Below are 23,862 nucleotides of genomic sequence, written 5' to 3'. Positions count from 1 at the left end.
TCTATAATTCAGGATATTTTAAGAGTTTAAATGCCATCTCCCAGGAACTAGGGACAGAGGCCAAAAAAGTTGGAGAAATCCAGAATGTGTAACATCATAACAACTGACCTAATTCCTTCAACAGGCCAGGGTCTGAAAAAGGGGATGATGCAGTAGTGTTCAATAATAAATACACCTAAGTAGATAAATAAAATGAATAGACTGGATATTGATTTGACAAACCAGTCATAAGATACTTTTAGGTAATCAGGAAATTTTTAAAGCAGATTGGGTATGTAAAGGAAAATAAAAATCTCAGGATCCTCCAAACTTAGGCAAATGTGGAGATTAAGCCCTGGAGTTCATGAATTGTAATACCCTCTTCCAAATGAACAGCTATGCATTAGCCCGATCCCCATGAAAGGTGAAAAGCCTCAGGTATTTGGGAAGAGCTTTCCCCATAGATCATTCATAAGTAAACTTATGTGCAAGTAAAACCTTGCAGTCTTTCTCCAAGCCCATGTGTGATACGATTTTTCTGGTACACCAAGGCAAGAAACTCTGGGATACAAGACGCCTCTTGTGCTTGCGATAAGGCAGGGGTCTAATTGAGCTAACACAAGCCTCCTATGGATGGCTAAACTAAAAAAGTACCCTGTGAAATACGCCCACTGGGGCTTCAGGAGCTGTAAACATTCACCCCTAGACACTGTCGTTGGGTTGGAGCTCTGCAACCTGCCGTGTGCAGGCTCCCCCTAGAGGTTTGAGCAGCTGGGCACGAAGAAACGAGCCACACCCCCATTACATGCCCTGGGAGGGGGACAAGCGAACTTTTCCCGTTTCATCACAATTTACTTTCGGCACTAACATGATTGTTCAGCTGTCTTCATCAGCAGGCCTTTATTCGAGGAGATTCCTGCCCAAGCAAACTGTTTAATTGTTCATTATGCTTCCGCAGAGACCCATCAAATTTTCAATCTCTTCCAAAGAAAGTACCAATAGATTGCACCTTAAGATTTTTTGTTTCAAAAATCCTTGCTATATCCACCAATCCCGGACTGTAGTATCATGATCATTATGCAATACTAATAAAATCCCTTGCAATGAAAGACCCGCCTTAAACATCCAGTTCTCAATCAGTTCCAACCTTGCCTTGACACTTTGCTCTGTGAAGGTGCCAACGCTCCGTCGAAGTGTTGTCCTCCATTGCTGCAATCAGCAACAAATTCCGTTGTTTGTCGTATCAACAGGTTGAGCTGATGATATTCGGGGAGCCGGCATTTGACACAAGTTTGAGATCTGGTATTCCTTAACGTTCGGCGTCCATCGGAGCTCAGCCTAAGTCACTTTTACGCTTCCCATTTTTAGCCTACCCTTTGTTTCTGCTAAAAATTTTGGTTTCTAGCTTATTTTCATAATACAAGCTGAACTTTTCACTTTTATATGCCATCACTTTAAAAATTTTACAATTATTTTCTCATGAATTTTTAAAATGAATAAAACTAAAAGGAATCTGACAGTAGTAGCGCCAGAGAAGTGTCTCAAACCCAACCGGCTTGAGTCAAAACAAAACCCAGCTGGTGGGAAGCGCGATCCTTGGAGCATTCTGGGAACTGTAGTCCAGGAGTGAGAGAACTCTGAGACGCTTCCGCTTAGGAATTCTGGGAAGTGGAGTCCACGAACCGTGGGCACTCGCAGGCACTTCCGCTCCAGGAAGGCGAGGTCGGACCTGAGATAGCTCCCAGGGAGGTGAGTCAGCTCCGGGTCTCCAAGACTTCTCCGAGTCCTTTTGGCCTGGGCGTGGGGCCAGCGATGAACCGGTCCTTGGCTTGGGGAAGAGAAGCTGTGGCCAGCGCTCGAGGGCAGGGTTGGGAGACTGCGGGAGTTTGCGTCCCCTCGGCGGAACCTCTTGCGTTGGGGGCGGGCTCGCGTCGTGCTTCGAGGTTGAGGGTCTCCCGCCCTCTCTGCTGCCCTAGCCAGCCTCACGCACTTACGAGCCAGTCCTGCCTGCTCCTCGCGGCAAAATATTGGGCAAGTTACTTAATCTCTCCTTGTCTCAGTTTCCTCGTGCCTGTAAAGGGTTAGTGCGTTCCCAGTGATGTTCTTGTGAGAATTAAATGAGATTTTATAGAAATAAGCTTAAAACCAGTGCATAGGAAAATGTTAGATGCCGCCGTTGATTCTGTTATATTCAAAAAGACGCCTGTTGTTTGGAAACTCCTCTGAACCTGGGATGGGGTCGGAGATCCAGCTACGGAGCCGCTGTCCCTTCTCTAATCCTTGCCTGATGTGGGGCCGTTCCTGGATTCTTGTACTTTTCTAGCCTCTTGACAGGAGATTAGTTCCAGCCGGAGCCTGGGGAATGTCCTCTGTGTTTTATCTCAGAGAAGCGATCGTCATTACAGATTTGCAGAGTGCCAGAGGTGTCCTGAGGCGCTAATAAATGTTCAGTATTATGTGGTTGTAACCAGTAATCCCGTGTGGTTAACTTAAGTGTAACAGCATTTCTTAGAGAGTTTTAGGTTTTTAGTAGTCATTGCTTTCATGCATATGGAAAAAGAGACTTTCTTGAGGCTCCTCCAGCTGAGTAACATTTGCAAGTAATTACATCTATTGGAGGAAAAAAAAATCCGTAGCAGTTTAACTGTCATTACCAACGAACCTAATTATGTTAGACAACCAATCACAGTTACAGACTTTTCTGAGGGTCATGGTAACTCACAGGACAGAGCAATTATCTTTGAGTTCTGGATTTCTTGAAAGATTCATTTTCTAGAAAGCATACTCAAAAGGGCAGTTTTATGAAGCATAATAGCACTTGCTTGTCAGAAGCTGCAGGAAATAGAGAATACAGGCATTATTTTCCCCATTTACAGGTGACTGAATTAAGGCACAGAGAGATTAATAATTCGCTTAAGGTTTATACTGCTTATACTGTTTATACTGATCAGTAGAAAATAAGTAGAAATGCCAAAATTTGAAGCCAGGCATTTTGGCTCTGTTACATTACCCTGCCTGTCTTTGTCTCATTTCCTTGGAGACTAAGGTTCAGAAGGAGTACGCAGGGAGCTGCATTTGATTTAGGTCTGTTAATATGAAATGTTCATGAACAAAAGCAGCTGGGTGAGGGGGCCCAGTGGTAGCTGGGATCCAGCTCCCGTTCTCACTAAGCTGTGTGTAACTGTGCCTGCCTAGAGAAAGGGAGACCTTTCTCTAAAGTGCCACATAAAGTGCCATGTTGACTAGTGGCATCCCTAACCTATCTCATGATGCCTTTGCCTCCCCCAGGTTCACTCCCCCGGAACTCTGCCTTTTCCCGGAAGGAAGAGGGGGAAAATGACCAAGTTCCAGGTAAGTTTATTTTGCCTTTCTGTTTCTTAAAATGACATCTCATTGCACAAAGATTGGACACATTTTTCCCATTTGGAAGAGTAAAGGGAACGAAAGGTGCTTGAAAGATTGTTATATGCCGGGCTCTTGCCTTTTATTTCCAAATAATAGTATAAACATTAACAGATATATATCTTAAATATTTTAAAATCTATTTCTGTGTAATATATTTATATATGTAAATATAAATTTCTAAATATATATATTTAGAGACAGAGTCTCACCTTGTTTCCCAGGCTGGAGTGCAGTGGCTTACTGCAGTCTGGGCCTCCTGGGCTCAATAGATCCTCCCACCTTAGCCTCTTGAGTAGCTGGGACCACAGGCACGTACCGCCACAACCGGCTAATTATTTTTAATAGAGAGGGGATATTCCTGTGTTGCCCAGGCTGGTCTTGAACTGCTGGGCTCAAGCGATCCTCCTGCCTTGGCCTAACAGATACATTTTTTAAGTGGAAAACAACTTTCACATTACAAATATGTTTACCAATAATTTCCCACCTTCCTTTTCATTTGCACTCACAAATACATATAATCGTACTTTACGTACAATTTTGAGTTTTTTAAATTTAATTTTATATCACCTACGTTTTATCATGTCATTTTCCATCTTTTATCTGATTTTATTTTTCCTCATTCTCCATGTTTATGTAATCTATGAATTTTGCCATTTTAAGGACATTGACAATAGCAGTTTTTCCCCATATAACTTCTCTTCCCAAATAGGAATTTTGAGAATTCTACCATTTTTTTAAATCTTTAAAGTTTTAGACTCATTTTCTCATACACGACACCTCATTTTATGGAAAGAATAAAGTATAGCTTGGTGCAGTAGCATCTGACTGATGCCAAACTCAGAGAAAGTAATTTTAGTTTCAAACAAGAGCTAGATTTCTTTCTTTAATTCTGAGTAAAACCTTGTATTATAGTTAAGTATCTGTTTTATTCATTAACATGTTATTATATTTTAAAGATGTACATACTTAGTTTAAAAGTTTTATAGCACTTGGAGATTCGCCAGGAAATTTGCTCCATGGAACAGCTTTGTGAGGATGTAGATGGCCTTACCTGTATTTTAAACATAGACAGGTGTGAACCTTTAGACTTAGTGAAGTCCACTCAATGCCCAGCTGAAGTTAAAGCTTTCAGTGCCTAAGCCAGAAGTTTCAGGTATTTCATTTGGGTGAAGGCCAGACACAGTGGCTCACCTGTAATCCCAGCACTTTGGGGCTGAGGTGGGTGGATCACTTGAGGTCAGGAGTTTGAGATCAGCGTGGTCAACGTGGTGAAACCCTGTCTCTACTTAAAATACAAAAATTAGCTGGGTGTGGTGGCACGTGCCTGTAATCCCAGCTACTCGTGTAGATGAGGCAGGAAAATTGCTTGAACCTGGGAGGCGGAGGTTGCAGTGAGCCGAGATCACACCACTACACTGCAGCCTGGGCGACAGAGTGAGACTGTCTCAAAAAAGGAAAAAACAGAAGAGACTATTCAGGGACCTGAGGCTACGCTACACGTGTATGTGTCCCTGGCATGTCCTGGTGGATGAAGAGCTCCAAAAATAACATTGCTCTTCACCATATTCCCTTTCTCAGTGCATGACTCTTTGCCAGGTATGTCATCAAGTTGTTTAGTACATGGATGATCAGAACTCCAGCCAAAACAAATGTAGGGATGAGCAGTGTCTTCAGATAAAAAATGTTAATTTCCATACAGAAAAATGCCATATACAGACTTTATGAGACAAATAGGAAACAGGTGCAGGGGTAGGAATTTATATATTCTAGAAAATGACTTAATATCCTTAATAGTAATGTTATTGATACATGAAAAATCCCAATAGGATTAAGCAAAGGCAATATGTGAAGAAAAATAATATCAGATCACCTTTAAAAAAATTAAATAGCTGTTTATATCACTCACCAAATTGTTCAAGATTTTAAAAAAATAATATAAAGTCCAGTTTTGGCCAGAGTACAGAGAATCGGGAGTACTTACAATCTCTTACAGGAAGAGTTAGTTGAGAAAATTAACATTATACCAGCAAAACAAAGACCAGCAAAACAAAGGTATATATATATTTTTTACAATGTAATTACCACTTCTCGGAACTTATCTTTTTTTTTTTTTTTGGAGACAGAATCTTGCTCTCTCATTCAGGCTGGAGTGCAGTGACATGAACTTGGCTCACTGCAACCTCCACCTGCCAGGTTCAAACGATTCTCCTGCCTCAGCCCCCCGAGTAGCTGGGATTACAGGTTTGCGCCACTATGCCCAACTAATTTTTGTATTTTTAGTAGAGACAGGGTTTCACCATGTTGGTTGGGCTGGTCTCGAACTCCTGACCTCAAGTGATCCGCCCACCTCGACCTCTCAAAAGTGCTGGGATTACAGAAGTGAGCCATTGCGCCCAGCCGGAACTTATCTTAAGGAAATAACCATATGAGCTGGCCGAGATCTATGTAAAAATATGTTTTTTGTGGCGTTGTCATTTTTTAATTTAAAATGATCGAATGTGCATTATTTAGAATGGTTAAATATATTGTAGATCATGTTTGTGAGCTATCATGCAGCCATGAATGGGATGAAAGAGATGATGGTGATGATAATAAGAGTAATGACTAACATTTATTGAGTACTTACTGTATGTCACACAGTGTCCTAAGTTCCTTATAGTATTCACTCATTTAATCCCTTCAAGGATCCTATGATAGAGGTCTTCTTATACAGATGTGGAAATTGAGGTATTGAGAAGTTAGGTGACTTGAGCAATGTCACAAAACTAACAGTGGATATACCATTGGAATGTGAACTAAGGCAGTCAAACTCAAGAGCCTACACTGTTAACCTTGACCCTAAATGCTGCTGCAATTGACCAATATAGCATGTTCCTGAGAACCCAGAGAATGAACTGCATACTTGTCCCAGAGCTTCATGAAGGCCTGTTGGATTGACAAAATAGTGGTACTATCCAATGAGAGAAGATAGGTACCATCAAACACTGTTGGGAAGAAATTAATGCAAAATTTCTTATAAAATTTGGCGCTATCAGTCAGATGGTAAAATGTGTGTATGCCATGATTTAACAATGACAGTTCTAGGGATTTAATTATATAAAGGGCACCACGTTACATGTACAAGGTATTTTCCTTTTTCCCCCTAGCATTTTTGGTGTGATTGTGGAAAGGAAAGAATAGTAACTCTACAGAAAGAGTTGCTTAGGTGCCAGTGGCCATTGGGTACGAGATTGAGGTTATGTGTGCTTGATGTTCTAGGAGGCAGTGACATTCAAGGATGTGGCTGTGGCCTTCACTGAGGAGGAGCTGGGGCTGCTGGACTCTGCCCAGAGGAAGCTGTACCGAGATGTGATGCTGGAGAACTTTAGGAACCTGGTTTCAGTGGGTAAGGACAGGCACCCTCTGTAATTCAGCAGGGTTTCTCAACCTCCATGCCATTGATGTTTTGGGCCAAATAATTCTGTGTTGTATCAGGCTATCCTGTGTATTTTGGGATGTTAGTGGCATCCCTGGCCTCTGTCCCCTTGTTAAGGCTTTGGGACTGCTCAGAGACTAGAGTTTTTCTGTCTCTTTAGAGCATAGAGACAAGATGTTTCTGGCCTTTGTTCCAAGACAAATGATTTTCTTTTAGAAATGAACTATAAAAGAACAGTTGAGCTTGGCTCCTCCTGCTTTCTTTAAACTTGTCCGTCATGATCCATTGGTGGGTCAGGAAATTAGTAAGTTGCATCAGCATTTCTGTAATAAAATAGAGTAACAATATCAGAGCCCCTTAGCCAGAATGGTGCACGTTGTGGCAATAACTGCTGCTGCTTGCAGTAAGGGATGTGATGGAAACAGATACAGATTAGAAACAGGTCCTTTAATATTTTATTTCAATAGTTTACATAGGGTAATGTATTTCCAATGATAGTAAATGTATTTCTTATAATGTGTTGTGATTAAAAAAAAAAATGTTTCCTAAACATTGCATGGAGGGGCAGGGAGGAGATTTACATCATGTGATTGGAACCAGAATTTTTCAGTACTCTTTGCTTTTAACACTTCAACATTTTCACTTAAATACTATCTTTTTATAGGACATCAGTCCTTCAAACCAGATATGATATCCCAGTTGGAGAGGGAAGAAAAGCTTTGGATGAAAGAGTTTCAGACCCAAAGAGGTAAGCATTCAGGTGAGAACTGTGCAGCTGGAATCATAGTTAACAGCTGTTATTTTTCCTTTATTCAGGATAATTTCTTCTCCACCCAGCTGAGAGATTTTTTTAAAAAACATCTGTCATGGCTGGGCGCAATGGCTCAAGCCTCTAATCCCAGCACTTTGAGAGGCTGTGGCAGGTGGATCACTTGAGGTCAGGAGTTCAAGACCAGCCTGGGTAACATAGCAAAACCCTGTCTCTACAAAATATAAAAAAATTAGCTAGATGTGATGGATGTGCCTGTATTCCCAGCTACTCAGGAGGCTGAGATGGGGGGATTGCTTGAACCTGGGAGGTATGGGTTGCAGTGAGCCGAGATCCGCTACTGCACTGCAACCTTGGTGACAGAGCAAGACTCTGTCTCAGAAAAAAAAAAAAGAATAAAAACATCTGTCACATCATGTCACTCCTCTGCTTCAGACCCTCCACTGGCTTCCCATTTCACTGACTGAAATCCAGTGTATTTAAGGAGCTTGTAAGACTGTATAATGTTTGCCTACTCACCTAGCTTTATTATTCTGTTTTTTCCCCTCCCTTTGTCTCTGCCATCCTCACTTATTCCTCAAATATGACATCTGCATCACAGCCTTTTACTTTCTGTTCGCTGGCTGGAATGCTGTTTTTTCTTAAACCTCTGTCCTCTTTCTGATTGATTGATTGATTGATTGATTGAGATAGGGTCGCACTCTGTTGCCCAGGCTGGAGTGCAGTGACACAGTCTCCACTCACTGCAATCTCCAGCTCCTGTGCTCAAGCGATCCTCCCACCTCAACCTTCTGAATAGCTGGAACTACAGGTGCGCACCACCACACCCGGCTAATTTTTGTATTTTTTGTACAGACAGGGTTTCCCCATGTTGTCCAGGCTGCTCCTGAACTCCTGGACTCAAGCAATCTGCCCACTTCAGCCTCTCCAAAATGCTGGGATTATAGACGTGAGCCACTGCGCCCAGCCCCTCTTCCTTATTTCATTCATACCTCTGCTCAGAAGTCATTTCATGAGAGGCTTTCTTAAAATATCATCTTCTGGCCGGGTGCAGTGGCTCATGCCTGTAATCCCAGCACTTTGGGAGGCCAAGGTGGGCAGATCACGAGGTCAGGAGATTGAGATTATCCTGGCTAACACGGTGAAACCTCATCTCTACTAAAACTACAAAAAAAAATTAGCTGGGTGTGGTGGCAGGTGCCTGTAGTCCCAGCTACTCAGGAGGCTGAGGCAGGAGAATGGCATGAACCCAGGAGGCAGAGCTTGCAGTGAGCCAAGATCATGCTGCTGCACTCCAGCCTGGGCAATAGAGCGAGACTCTGTCTCAAAAAAAAAAAAAAAATTCCATCTTCCCTTCACTCTCCATGTCCTTAATTTGCCTGAATTTGTGTGTAAGCACTGTACCACCAAGGCTTATTCACATATATTTATTTTTTAATTGTGGTAAAATATATATAACATAAAACTTTTAACATTTTAACCATTTTTGAGTATATAGTGACATTAAGTACATTTACATTGTTGTGTAGCCATTACCACGATCCATCTCCAAAAGTTTTTCGTTGTTCATAACGAAACTCTGTACCCATTAAACAATGACTCCACATTCCACCTCTCTCTCCAGCACCAATTAACCATTGTTCTGCTTTATGACTCTGAATTTGACCATTCCACGTACTCAAGTGGAATTATATATTTGCCCTCTTGTGTCTGGCTTATTTCCCTTAGCCTAATATCTTTGAGGTTCATCTATGTTGTAGCATGTGTCAGAATTTTCCTCTTTTTTATGGCTGAATAATATTTCATTATAGTACAGTTGACCCTTGAACACTGTTTTCCACAACAGCAGCACCATTTTACATTTCCACTAGCAGTGCACAAGGTTTCTAATTTCTCCACATCCTCACTAACACTTGTTATTTTCTGTTTTTTTTTTTAAATAATATCCGTCTGAATGGGTTTGAAGTGGTGTCTCATTGTGGTTTTGATTTGCATTTCCCCAGTGATTAGTGATGTTGAGCACCTTGTCATATGCTTATTGGCCATTTGTATTAATATATCCTCTTTGGAGAAATATGTGTTCAAGTCCATTGTCCATTTTTGAATCAGGTTTTTTTGTTGCTGAGTTTTGGAAGTTCTCTATATATTCTGGATGTTAGTTCCTTATCAGATGTATGAGTTGAAAATCTTTTCCTCCTTTCTGTTTGTTGCCCTTTTTACCCTGTGGATACAGTGTCTTTTGATATAAAAAGTTTATGTTGTGGCCGGGCGCGGTGGCTCAAGCCTGTAATCCCAGCACTTTGGGAGGCCAAGACGGGCGGATCACGAGGTCAGGAGATCGAGACCATCCTGGCTAACACGGTGAAACCCCATCTCTACTAAAAAAAATACAAAAAACTAGCTGGGCGCGGTGGCGGGCGCCTGTAGTCCCAACTACTCAGGAGGCTGAGGCAGGAGAATGGCGTGAACCCGGGAGGCGGAGCTTGCAGTGAGCTGAGATCCGGCCACTGCACTCCAGCCTGGGCGGCAGAGTGAGACTCCGTCTCAAAAAAAAAAAAAAAAAAAAAAGTTTATGTTGGGCGCGGTGGCTCACACCTGTAATCCTAGCACTTAGGGAGGCCGAGGTGGGTGGATCACGAGGTCAGGAGTTGGAGACCAGCCTGAGATGGTGAAACCCTGTCTCTACTAAAAATAAAGAAAATTAGCCAGGCATGGTGGCGGGCACCTGTAATCCCAGCTACTTGGGAGGTTGAGGTAGGAGAATTGCTTGAACCCAGGAGGTGGAGGTTGCAGTGAGCCAAGATCATGCCCCTGCACTCCAGCCTGGGCTACAGAGTGAGACTCCATCTCAAAAAAAAAAAAAAAAAAAAAGTTTTTAGTTTTCATGAAGTCTAGTTTGTCTGTTTTTTTCTTTTATTGCCTGTGCTTTTGTTGTCACATCCAAGAGACTATAAAATCCAGCATTGTGAAGCTTTCGCCATATGGTTTCTTCTAGAAGTTGTGTGGTTTTCATTTTTTTTCTCTTTTTTTTTTGAGACAGAGTCTTACTCTGTCGCCCAGGCTGGAGTGCAGTGGCACGATCTCAGCTCACTGCAACCTCCTCCTCCTGGGTTCAAGCCATTCTCCTGCCTCAGCCTCCCGAGTAGCTCAGATTACAGGCACCTGCCACCACGCCTGCCTAATTGTTTTTTACTTTTAGTAGAGACGGGGTTTCACCATCTTCACTAGGCTGGTCTCGAACTCCTGACCTCATGATCCACCCGCCTCGGCCTCCCAAAGTGCTAGGATTACAGGCGTGAGCCACCACACCCAGCCAGTTTTCGCTCTTACATTTAGGGCTTTGATGCATTTTGAGTTGATCTTTGTGTAAGGTAAGGGTTGACCTTCATTCTTTTGCATGTGGATATCCAGTTTTCCCAGCCCCATTTGTTGAAAAGACTGTCCTTTCCTCATTGAATGGTCTTGGCAGCATTATCAGAAATGATTTGGCCCTACATGCAAGAGTTTATTTCTGAGTTCTCTAGTCTGTTCCTTTGGCCTATATGTCTTTATGACAGTTTTGGTTAATGTAGCTTTATAATAAGTTTTGAAATCAGAAAGGAAAAAAGATTCCTCCGTATTTTTTCTTCTTTTCAAGATTGTTTTGGCTATTTGTGGTCTCCTGCAATTACATGTGAGTTTTAGGATGAGTTTTTGTATTTCTGCAAAGAAGAAATTGGGATTTTAATAGGGATTGCATTAAATCTATAGATTGCTTTGGGTGATTTTGGTAACAATATTTAATTGGTAACAGGTTTTTTCTGTAATCTTTAGGGTTTCTACATACATCTTTTGTGAACAAAGATAATTTTACATTTTCCTTTCCAATTTAGATGCCTTTTCTTTATTTTTCTTGCATAATATCTCTGACTAGAACTTTCAGTACTACTGTGTTGAATAGAAATGGTAAAAGTGGGCATCCTTGCCTTGTTCTGGTACTAGAAGAAAAGCTTTCCATTTTTCACCATTGAATATGATGTTTGCTGTGGGTTTTTAATGTATGGACTTTATTATGTTGAGTTAGATTTTTTCTATTCCTGGTTTAAATATTTTTATCATGAAAGGATTTTTAATTTTGTAAAATGCTTTTTCTACATCAATTGAGATGATCATGTGTTTTCTTCTTCATTCTGTTGGTGTGGTATATTACATTGATTGGTTTTCATATGTTACACCATCCTTGCATTCCAGAACTAAATCTCATTTGGTCATGGTGTAATTCTTTTAATATGCTGCTGAACTCTCTTTACTAGGATTTTGTTGAGGATATTTATATCAGTGTTCATAAGGGACATTGGTCTGTAGTTTCCTTTTCTTATAGTATCTTTGTATTTGGTATTGGGGGAATCCTGGTCTCATAGAATGAACTAGGAAGTATTCCCCCCTCTTCAGTTTTTTGGAAGAGCAAAATGGATTGGTGCTAATAATTCTTCAGATGTCTAATAGAAATCACTAGTGAAAGTCCAGGACTTTGCTAGGAAGTTTTTGATCACTGATTCAATATCCTTTGTAGGTATAGGTCTATTCATATATTGTTTCTTCCTGATTCAGTGTTAGGTTGTGGGTTTCTGAGAATTTGTTCATTTCATCTAGGTTATCTAATTTGTTGGCGTACAATTGTTCATGATACTCTCTTATCCTTTTGTTTCTATAAAGTCAGTAGTAATATACCAACTTTCACTTCTGATTTTAGTTGAGTCTATTTTTTCTTAGTCAATGTAGCTAAATGTCAATTTTATTGATATTTTCAAGGAGCCAACTCTTGTTTTATTTTCTCTATCCTTTATTCTCAATTTTATTTATTTTTGCTCTTATCTTCATAAGATTTAATTCCTGGCCGGGCACGGTGGCTCATGCCTGTAATCCTAGCACTTTGGGAGGCCAAGGTAGGCAGATCACCTGAGGTTGGGAGTTTGAGACCAGCCTGACCAACATGGAGAAACACTGCCTCTACTAAAAATATAAAATTAGCTGGGCATGGTGGCACATGCCTGTAATCCCAGCTACTCGGGAGGCTGAGGCAGGAGAATCGTTTGAACCCGGGAGGCAGAAGTTGCGGTGAGCTGAGATCACACCATTGCACTCCAGCCTGGGCAACAAAAGCGGAACTCTGTCTCAAAAAAAAAAAAAGATTAGATTCCTTTCTTTTGTCAACATTGGGTTTAATTTGGTTTTGTTTTTTGGTTTTCACATTTTTACTGGAAGCCACTGGGGAGGGTCCTCCTCTCTGTCAGTGGAGGTGCTCACAGTTTCTTCAGCCACTCCAGGCTTGAGCCCTAGGAGTCCTGGGGTTGGCTGGACACGTAAGGCACACTGCCATCATCTCAGACAGGCATTGGGTAATTGTAGGGTGTGGCCTGGTTGATCATGATGGCGTACTTGGTGTAGGGGCTGAGTGGGGGCAGAATTATAGCATGGCCTGCAATGGTAAAGGACACAACCAGCACCGACTCTTTGGCCCAGGCATTCTTGAAGAAGGCAGCAAGTCTTGCAGCCGTCTTGGTCTCGGCAATGGCAATGGCTTGTTATTTTTTTCAGTTCCTTAAGGTGTAAGGTTATGATGTTGATTTGAGACCTTTCTTCCTTTTCTTTGTAAGTATTTATAGCTATAAATTTCCCCCTTAGCACTGTTTTTGCAGTGGATTTGTTTTCATTTATCCCAAGATATTTTCTAATTTCCCCTGTGATTTCTTCTTTGATCTATTGGTTGTTTGTGTATTAATTTTCACATATTTATGGAATTTTCAGGTTTTGTTCTGCTGTTCATTGCTAGTTTCATTTCATTTTGATCAGCAGAGATACTTTGTGTGATTTTAATCTTTTTATATTTATTAAAGCTTTTTTGTAGTTTAACATATGGAGTATCCTAGAGAATGTTCTGCATGTACTTCAGAAAAATGTGTATTCTGCTGTTACTGGGTGGAGTGTTCTGTATAATCATAGTCTACATGTATATATTTCCATATACTTCAAAAATGTATAAAACATAGAACTTTGATTCTAAAATTGCTTATGTCCTTTGTTAAGATATCATATAATCCACCAAACTGAGGGAGATATGTGATAAAAATGACTTAGTAGGATACCATTTGTAATGCCACCATTCAGTTCAGTTTTAACATTCATTTTACATCTTTTTCTGTTAATGAAAATTGACTTGATAGTTTAAATGGATAATTTCTGCTTCTCCACCCTTCTCCCAACATACACATAATTTGGATGACCTATTTGTTTTCCTTTCTATGACTTTAAACTTTTTATTTTGAAAACTTAAAAAACATAGAAAAGTAAATAATGCCACAAACTGTATATCCATACTGTCTTAGCAGTTATCAACTTTCCACTGTTCCTGTTTTATCTATTCCCTTCTGTTTTTTTCTGGAGAATGTCTTATTTTTTTCTGGAGACTGTCTTATCACCCATAGATTTATCAGTGTCTGTCTACAACAGTAACTCCTTATTGTCACTTAATATCCATTCTGTAATCAGTATGGGCTCGTATGTATTTATTGTATACTTTGTGTTATAATCCAGTATTGCATTGTTTATTTTGTTACCAAGTTGTTTCTACTTTGACCACTTGGAGCTTTTTCAGGTTGCCTCCTGTGGTTGAAATCACCAGTGATTTCTAGAAATGCAAATTAAAACAATAGTGAGATATCATCTTATACCTGTCAGAATGGCTATTACTAAAATCTGTCATGGATCTCAGGAGATCTCAGATAATGAACTCAAGATGGATTAAATAGCACCATTTATTCAATAGGATGTGCTTTCCCCAGTGTATGTTTTTGTCAACTTTGTCAAAGATCAGTTGGCTGTAGGTATGTGACTTATTTCTGGGTTCTCTTTTCTGTTCCATTGATCTATGTATCTATTTTTGTATCAGCATCATGTATCTATTTTTATATCAGCATTATGCTGTTTTGGTTACTATAGCTGTGTAGTGTAATTTGAAGTCAAATAATGTAATGCCTCCAGCTTTGTTATTTGCTTAGGATTGCTTTGTCTATTTAGGCTCTTTTATGTTTCCATATGAATTTTAGAATTGTTTTTTCTCATTCTGTGAAAAATGACATTAGTATTTAGATAGCCATTGCACTGAATTTGTAGATTGCTTTGGGCAGTATGGTCATTTTAACAATATCGATTCTGCTGATCCATGAGCATGGGATATTTTTCCATTTTCTTAATGTCATCTGCAACTTCTTTCATTATTGTTTCATAATTTTCCTTGGTTAGCACTTTCCCCTCCTTGGTTAAATACATTCCTAGGTATTTTAATTTTTTTTGTAGATATTATAAATTGGATTATGTTCTTGATTTGGTTTTTAACCTGATCATTATTGTTGTATAGAAATGCTACTGACTTTTGTATATTGATTTTTTTAATCCTGAAACTTTACTGAAGTCATTTATCAAATCTAGGATTCTCTTGGAGGAGTCTTTAGGGATTTGTAGGTATACGATCAGATTGTCAGAAAATAGATACTAAATGACTTACTCTTTTTTCCAATTTAGATAGTTTTCTGCCTTTCTCTTGCCTGATTACTTTTCCTAGGACTTCCAGTGCTATGTGGAATAGGAGTGGTGAAAGTGGGCAATTCTTGTTTTATTCCAGTTCTTAGGGGGAATGCTTTTAGCTTTTCCCCATTCAGCATGTTACCTATGGGTTGTCATATATGACTTTTATTATTTTGAAGTATGTTTCTTCTGTGCCTAGTTGGTCGAAGGTTTTTATCATGAGAGGACGCTGAATTTTGTCAAATGGTTTTCCATATCTGTTGAGATGATCATGTGATTTTTGTTTTTAATTCTGTTTATAGACTTAATCACATTTATTGGTTTGTGTATGTTGAACCATTCTTGCATCTTTGGAATAAAACCCGCTTGATCGTGGTGACTTATCTTTTTGATGTGCTATTATATTTGGTTTGGGGTGTTTTGGTGGGGGTTGTGTTTATTTTTGGAGGATTTTTGCATCTACGTTCATCAGGGATATTGCTCCGTAGTTTTCTTTTTTTGTTGTGTCTTTGTCTGACTTTGGTGTCAGAGCGATACTGGCTTTGTAGAATGAGTTAGGGAGGATTCTCTCCTCTTAGATTTTTTGGAAGAGTTTTAGTAGAATTGATACCAGTTCTTTGTTCCTTTTGTGGAATTCCACTGTACATTTGTCTAGTCCTGGGCTTTTTTGTTCTTGGGAGGTTTTGCATTGCTGATTCAATCTCACTGCTCATTACTGGTCTGTTCAGGATTTCTGTTTCTTCCTGGTTCAATCTTGGGAGGTTGTATGTTTCCAGGAATTAGTTCATTTTCTCTAGAATTTCTAGTTTTCAAGTGTATTGTTCGTAATAGTCTCTGATCATGTTTTGTATTTCTGTAGTATTAGTTGTAATGTCTCCTTATTCATTTCTGATTATGTTTATTTGGATCTTCTCTTTTTTTGGCTAGTCTTACTGTCAGTTTATCAGTTTTATCTTTTCAAAGATAAAAACAAGCTTTTCATTTCATTGATCCTTTGTATGGTTCCTTGGTTCTCTATTTTATTTCATTCTGCTGTGGTCTTTGTTATCTTTCTTCTGCTAGCTTTAGGTTTGGATTGTTCTTGTTTTTCTAGTTCCTGGAGGTGAGACATAAGGTTGTTAATTTTTTATCTTTTTTTTTTTTTTTTTTTTAAATGTAGACATTTAACGCTATAAACCTCCCTCTTAGCACTGCTTTTGCTTTGGTATATTGTATTTTCATTTTCATTCATTTCAAGAAATTTAAAAATTTGTCTTAATTTTGTCATTAACCCAAAGATTGTTTAGGATCATGTTTAATTTTCATGTATTTGTATAGTTTCTAGAGTTCTTCTTGGAATTGATTTCTAGTTTTATTCTGAGGTATGAGAAGATACTTGGTATGATTTTGGTTTTTAAAAATGTAGTGAGACTTGTTTTGTGACCTAATCCATGCACTAATCAGAAAAGTGTATATTCTGCTGTTGGGTAGAATGTTCTGTAAATATCTGTTAGCTCCATTTGACCTAAAATTTAAGTCCAGTGTTTCTTTGTTGATTTTCTGTCTCAGTCATCTATTTAGTGGTATCTGTGGGGTGTTGAGGTCCCCCACTGTTATTGTATTGCTGTGTATTTTTTTAGGTCTAATAATACTTGTTTTATGAATTTGGGTGCCCTGATGTTGGGTGTGTATATATTTAGGATTGTTATATCTTACTTGTTTATTGATCCCTTTATCATTACATAATGACCTTCTTTGTCTTTTTTTTACTGCTGTTGATTTAAAGTCTTTTTTTTTATCTGATCTAAAAATAGCTACTCCTGCTCGTTTCTGGTTTCCATTTGCATGGAATATCTTTTTCTACCTCTTTACCTTCAGTCTGTGTCTTTATCAGTAAGATGAGTTATGTTGCCATTTGATTTCTTTATCTTCTTTCTTTGTGTAATTATTTTATAAGGCCTGCGAGTTTTATACTTTTGTGTCTTTTATGATGGCAAGTATCAACCTTTTGTTTTCATGGTTAGAACTCACTTGAGCATTCCCTGTAGAGCTGGTCTAGTGGTGACAAACTCCCTCAGTGTTTATTTGGGGAAGGCTTATTTTTCCTTCATTTATAGAGCTTATTCTAGTAGGATACACAATTTTTTTGTTTTTTGAAGTAACTTGAAAATAGAATCCCAATCTCTTCTGGCTTGTAAGGTTTCTACAAGTTGAATCATCTGATGGAGCTTCCTTTATAGGTGACTAGACACTTTTCTCTTGCCGATTTTAGGATTTTATCCTTTATATAAACCTTAGTCTGATGACTGTATGCTGTGGTGAGTTCCATCTTGCAATGTATTTTCCTGGAGTTCATTAGATCTCTTTTATCTGGATGTCTAAAGCTCTTGCTAGATTAGGAAGTTTTCCTCAATTATTTCCTTAACTAGGTTTCCAAACTTTTTACTTTTTCTTCTCCCTCAGGAATACCTATGATTCGTAGGTTTGGTTGCTTTATGTAGTTTCATACTTCTTAAAGCTTTGTTTTTTCTTCTTTATTCTTTTTTCTTTACTTTTGTCTGACTAAATTAATTCAAAAGACCTGTCTTCAAGTACTGAGATTCTTTCTTCTGCTTGTTTAGTCTATTGTAAATGCTTTCAACTGTATTTTGTAATTTCTTCAATGATTTTTTCATTTCCAGAAGTTTTTATTCGTTTGGCTTTTTAAAAAAGATATCTATCTCTTTCTCTTTGATAATCTAAATGATTATCTTGAGATAATCACTACTTTGTCGTGATTTATCCTTTTTATACATTGTTAGATCTGATAACATTCTGTTAAGAATTTTATAAATATGTTCATTAGGAATATTAGTCTGTAGTTGTCTTTTCTTGGAATGTGTTTGTCTTATTTTGGTGTTAGAATAATGCTGGCTTCCTAAAATGTGTTGAGAAGTATTTACAGCTTTTCATTTTTCTGGAAGAGTTTGTCTAGCATTGGTATTGTTTCTTCCTTAAATGTTTAGCGAAATTCATGGATGCAGCTCTGTAAGCCTCAAGTTTTGTTTGTGGAAACGTTTGTAACTATGAATTCTATTTCTTTGGTAGATAAGGGCTATTAAGATTATCTGTATGTTCTCAAGTAAACTTATTTTGTGTGTTTAAAGAAATTTGTCCATTTCATCTGCATTGTTGCATTTATTGCCATAAAGTTCATAAGTCCCTTATCTTTTTAATAATGTATACAGGATCTATAATTATGTCACCTTTCATTACTGATATTTGTAATTTGTATCTTCTTTCTGTTTTTATCATGCATGCTAGAGTTTATTAATTTTATTGTTCTTTTCAAAGAACTAGCTATTTAATTCTCTTATTTTCTGTTTATGCTTACTTTGCATTTAATTTGTTCTTGTGTTTTTAGTTTCTTTGACACATTTCTGCTTTATAAATTTTGCTTTAAGTAGAAATTTTTATATGTTGGTTTTTTATTTTCACTCAGTTTCTAAAGTTTTGAATTATTTTTGATCCACAGTTTATTTAGAAGTATGTTGTTTATTCTCTGAATATTTGAAGATTTTGCAGAGATATTTCTATTCTTAATTTCTGATTTAAATCAGTTGTGGTTAGAATACCCTTTGTATGACTTGACTCCTTTTGCTTCTGTTAGAACTTGTTTTATGGCCTAGAATATGGTCTATCTTGGAGTATGTTCCAGGTACACCTGAAAATAACATTTTCTGCTCTTATTGGATAGAGTGTCCTGTAAAGGCCAAGTAGTCAACTTGGTTGGTAATATTGCTTCAAGCCTATATCTTCACTTATTACCTACTTGTTTTCAGTTGTGTTTGCTTTATTTTTAACATAATTGATTGTTTCTGTTTTGTTTTGTTTTCTGGCTGCTGCTGCTGCCGCTGCTGCAGCTAAGACCTTTTTTGTTTCTTCAGCTTTTGTGCATTCTGGAAAACCTGGATTCACAGAGCCTTCTTAGTCAAAAGCCACGGTCAGTGGGCTGTTTAATAATTCAGAGGGGAAAGGTGTCTTCAGTCCCCAGTTCCCTACGTGTCTTCCCAGAGTTGTCATAATAGGTCTTTGGAGGTTTTTGAGCATCTTTTTCCTCTGGTTGATGTTCATCAGCAGATAGCATTTGTGGGCTTTGTCCTTTCAATGTATCGGCATGTGTTTTTCGTAACTGCAGATCTTGGCCAGGCGCAGTGGCTCATGCCTGTAATCCCAGCACTTTGGGAGGCTGAGGTGGGAGGATCGCTTGAACCCAGGAGGCAGGGGTTGTAGTCAGCCGAAATCGTGCCACTGCACTCCAGCCTGAGGGGCAGAGCAAAACTCCATTTCAAAAGAAAAAAAAAAAACCGTGGACCTTGATGTTCAAGTCAATAATTCTAGTCTCTGGGGAACTGGTGTCCTCAGGGCTTGCCATGTCCTTTTTAATGAACTATTCGGCTTAATTTTTGGCTTCTACTGGTTAGCCATCTCCAAAGACAAGTGTCTTCACAGCGTCATCAACCTTCTCAATTCTGGGAAAGTTCTGGTAGTCTTTGAGCAGCGTACAAGGGCACAGGTCATCATCTTGGCTGGGCTGGACTGGTTTCTGGATGGCATATCCACAGGCGGCCTGGAGGAAGAGACTTGGAGGCTACCAGCACCACTGTTTGAAGGAAGTCTGGTGCTCCCTCCTCTTGGCTTCTCAAGAACTGGAGCTTGGGTCCCAGTGGAACTTAGTGCCCTTCACACAGTCCTTGGCATGGTGGCTTCTGACCCCCAAGGGGCCAGGGCAGCTGTCCATTTCACAGCATGGACTGGGTTACATGAGTGCCACCATGCATCTTCCTACTTGCTTTGCTAGCTGTTGGAAAGCGGTATTGAAATCTCCAGCTATAAATATGGATTTGTCTATCAGTTATTTTGAGCACATTTCTAACTGTGCAGGTTGTATAATGAGAGCCTATAATTGAGGCATGTATTTTGCCTGATTTATGTAGTTGCTACTTATGATTCAGTTCCTGTAGCCAAAGAAGAGGTGACTTTTAATTTACCATTCTTATAGGCAAGGAAGTCAATTTTTCCTTTCCAAGTACTTACTGAGATATCATTTTGTTGCTCTGCAGCTGGCTGGTTTCTACCCCCTGTCCTATTCTTAGATCTGTAGTTCTGTGTTTCCACAGGCCATAAAATCCAAGAAAATCCATGATGGTAAAGATAAGCTGAAAATTTCCATCACGAACTAAAGCCCGATACCGAAGGAACTATGTGTAAAATTTGGAAACATCTGGACAAAGCATTCATTTTGGAGTTGTGTATACTGGAGAATACACACAGACAGCAAGACACATACTCAGAAAAGACCCAAGATATACCTTAAGCACTCACCCTGGGCTGATCTCAAATTTTCTCTCTTAAATATGGCTTTTAAAAAAATTTAGTGTTCTCTTGGTTGTAGCTGCTTTTCGGAGCTCCTATAAATTTATTTCAGCCAGTCTAGTTGTTTTTTTAACATTTCCATGGGGAAAATTAGAGCTTAGATCTTCTTAATTTCTCTACTTTGCTAATGTCAGTCTCTGGTCCTTTATTCCTTATTCTCTCTATCCTTTCAGGAGACAGGAATCAAAACGAGATGGCGACTCTTCACAAAGCAGGATTAAGGTGCTTTTCACTGGGAGAGCTTTCATGCTGGCAAATCAAGAGACATGTTGTGAGTAAATTAGCCAGAAGTCAAGACTCCATGATAAATATTGAAGGAAAGAGCTCTGAGTTCCCCAAGCACCATGATTCCCCCTGTCAGGTGGGAGCAGGAGAATCTGTTCAAGCTTCTGTGGATGACAGCCTTCTAGTGAATCACGTAGGGGATCATTCCAGGATCATTGAAAATCAAGAATTTCCAACTGGGAAAGTTCCAAATTCTTGGAATAAAGTATATCTGAATGAGACACAGAATTATCAGAGAAGTTGTAAGCAGACTCAGATGAAAAACCAATTATGTATATTCGCTCCATATGTTGACATTTTCAGTTGCATTTCACACCACCGTGATGATAAGATACTGCACAAAAGAGATAAAGCTCATAGCAATAGTGACTGTGGTAAAGATACCCTAAAGGTATCACCTCTTACCCAGTGTAGTGTTCACACAGGACAGAAAACCTACCAGGGTAATGAATGTGAAGAAGCCTTCAATGATAGCTCCAGTCTCGAATTTCATAAGCAGGTACACTTGAGAAAGAAGTCTCCAGCGTATAATACGCACGAGAAGGACACCAGTCATAACTCACGTATTCCTGTTCAACAAAGTGTTCGTACTGGAAAAAAACGCTACTGGTGTCATGAATGTGGTAAAGGTTTCAGTCAGAGCTCAAATCTGCAAACTCATCAGAGAGTCCACACAGGGGAGAAACCCTATACATGCCACGAGTGTGGTAAGAGCTTTAATCAGAGCTCACATCTTTATGCTCATTTGCCTATTCACACAGGAGAGAAGCCCTATAGATGTGACAGTTGCGGGAAGGGCTTCAGTCGTAGCACAGATCTTAACATTCATTGCAGAGTTCACACTGGAGAGAAACCTTATAAATGTGAGGTGTGTGGGAAGGGCTTCACTCAGAGATCACATCTTCAGGCCCATGAAAGAATTCACACTGGAGAGAAACCCTATAAATGTGGGGATTGTGGTAAACGCTTTAGTTGTAGCTCAAATCTTCATACCCATCAGAGAGTCCACACTGAAGAGAAACCATACAAATGTGATGAGTGTGGTAAGTGCTTTAGTTTGAGCTTTAATCTTCATAGTCATCAGCGAGTCCACACAGGAGAAAAACCATATAAATGTGAAGAGTGTGGTAAGGGTTTTAGTTCAGCCTCAAGTTTCCAGAGCCATCAGAGGGTCCATACAGGAGAGAAACCATTTCGATGCAACGTGTGTGGTAAAGGTTTCAGTCAGAGTTCATATTTTCAAGCACATCAGAGAGTCCACACTGGAGAAAAACCATACAAATGTGAAGTGTGTGGGAAGCGCTTCAATTGGAGCTTGAATCTTCACAATCATCAGAGAGTCCACACGGGAGAGAAACCCTACAAATGTGAAGAGTGTGGTAAGGGTTTCAGTCAGGCCTCAAATCTCCAAGCCCATCAGAGCGTCCACACTGGGGAAAAACCATTCAAGTGTGATGCATGTCAGAAGCGATTCAGTCAGGCCTCACACCTTCAAGCCCATCAGAGAGTCCACACCGGAGAGAAACCATATAAATGTGACACTTGTGGTAAGGCCTTCAGCCAGAGGTCAAATCTTCAAGTCCATCAGATAATTCACACTGGAGAGAAACCATTTAAATGTGAGGAATGTGGGAAAGAATTCAGTTGGAGTGCTGGTCTCAGTGCTCATCAGAGGGTCCACACGGGAGAGAAACCCTATACATGTCAGCAGTGTGGGAAGGGCTTCAGTCAGGCCTCACATTTTCACACACACCAGAGAGTCCACACTGGAGAGAGGCCTTACATATGTGATGTCTGTTGTAAGGGCTTCAGTCAGAGGTCACATCTCGTCTACCATCAGAGAGTCCACACTGGAGGGAATCTGTAGAAATGAGAGAGGTGTGGTTCAGCCTTCAGTTAGAGCTCACATCTTTGTCGCCGTTGGGAAGTCCATGCTGATGATTGTGAAAAGTTCTTGTAAAACTAGAAGCTTCAAAGAATCTTGGCGGGAAAGAAGTCTCTCAAATGCTGTGTTTTAGACTTGGTCAGGACCTGAATTCTTTACAAACGTCATATTTCACAGATGAGAGAAAACTTTGTTCTGTAAATATGATCAGTGTTTATATCAGAGTTACCAAGTGTCCCAGTTCTCAAGATGTAACACAGCAGAAAAGTCTTGTCAGAGTCTGCGCAGGAGAGAGGCCTTCCTTTAACAAAAATATGATTGACAGAAAAAATTGATGTCAACTAAAATGTAACCTCTATGTAAGGAGGTGTTTTTCACCACTGTATCTCTACCATGTAGAATTGTGCTTAGCTCATAATAGGGCCCAGCAATTACTGAAGAAAGTGAAGAAAATACCTCTAATTAGGACAAATACTTGAAAATTCTAGTCTGTTTTGTACCGTAAATTTGTATTAATTTATATTCAAGAGGAATCCTGCAAGTAGCCTTAATAACGTTAGTTTCAGTAAGTACTGAAAAGTGTGTAATACTGCCATCCATACTAATACAGATTTGGAAAAAAGACACGACTGGCTCCCATCCTTCAGCCTTAGTTCTTTGTACAGTGTATCAGTTGTGTACAGTATGATTTTTAGCGTCATTAGTTTGTAGACTGAACAATACTGTTTTTATCTAATGTGACCCTGCAATTTACATGATTAGAATTTTTGGACACTAAGCTTTACTGTAACTCTGAAAGTGTTAAAAGTAGTTACTGATGACAAAAAGTTTCTTAGTAAACTTGAATTGTTAATCATTGGTTTCATTATTTTCATTCAGGTTCAGGTCTACTTGCTTTTCTACGTATAGTCTTTCCTGCATCTAGACCACTTTAGAAGGAGCTTTGGCAGATTTCAAGCACATTAATTTGTCACATTTATCCCCTTAAAAGGAAGTGGCAGGGCAAGAAACCTGTTGGGTCTTTATTGGAATTTTATCTTCTTGTTTATTTATTCTGTTGAATAGAGCCTTGCAATGTTGCCCAGGTTGTTCTCAAACTCCTGACCTCAAGCATTCCTCCCACCTTGGCTTCCCAAAGTGTTGAGATTATAGATGTGAACCTCTGTG

The 23,862-nt window shown here is 39.3% G+C and overlaps 1 protein-coding gene and 1 pseudogene across 2 annotated transcripts; one reads left to right on the top strand and one right to left on the bottom strand.

The window, feature by feature from the left end:
* Positions 1 to 1,638: 1,638 nt before the first annotated feature.
* ZNF235 (zinc finger protein 235) lies at positions 1,639 to 23,549 on the top strand. Of its 2 annotated transcripts, none has more exons than XM_050772036.1 (5): positions 1,639 to 1,728; positions 3,268 to 3,330; positions 6,643 to 6,769; positions 7,464 to 7,547; positions 20,699 to 23,549. In XM_050772036.1, the coding sequence occupies exons 2-5, from the start codon at positions 3,316 to 3,318 to the stop codon at positions 22,675 to 22,677; spliced, it is 2,205 nt and encodes a 734-aa protein (XP_050627993.1). In that variant the 5' UTR covers positions 1,639 to 1,728; positions 3,268 to 3,315; the 3' UTR covers positions 22,678 to 23,549. The 2 variants fall into 2 exon arrangements, with proteins under 2 accessions (XP_050627993.1, XP_050627992.1); XM_050772035.1 differs by having other exon boundaries at positions 7,464 to 7,559.
* LOC126943296 (NADH dehydrogenase [ubiquinone] 1 alpha subcomplex subunit 3-like) lies at positions 12,771 to 19,236 on the bottom strand (annotated as a pseudogene).
* Positions 23,550 to 23,862: the final 313 nt, after the last annotated feature.

The sequence above is a fragment of the Macaca thibetana genome, chromosome 19 (genome assembly GCF_024542745.1).
Source record: "Macaca thibetana thibetana isolate TM-01 chromosome 19, ASM2454274v1, whole genome shotgun sequence".
NCBI classification, from domain to species: domain Eukaryota; kingdom Metazoa; phylum Chordata; class Mammalia; order Primates; family Cercopithecidae; genus Macaca; species Macaca thibetana.
The sequence above is the reverse complement of the archived record's forward strand: the minus strand, read 5'-3'. Positions and strand labels throughout refer to the sequence as shown.

Excerpts from the sequence above, each read along its gene's own strand:
- ZNF235 (XM_050772035.1), top strand. Across the intron at positions 6,770-7,463 it reads TAGGAACCTGGTTTCAGTGG|GACATCAGTCCTTCAAACCA; the intron begins GTAAGGACAGGC and ends ATCTTTTTATAG. Across the intron at positions 7,560-20,698 it reads CCAAAGAGGTAAGCATTCAG|GAGACAGGAATCAAAACGAG; the intron begins GTGAGAACTGTG and ends CTATCCTTTCAG.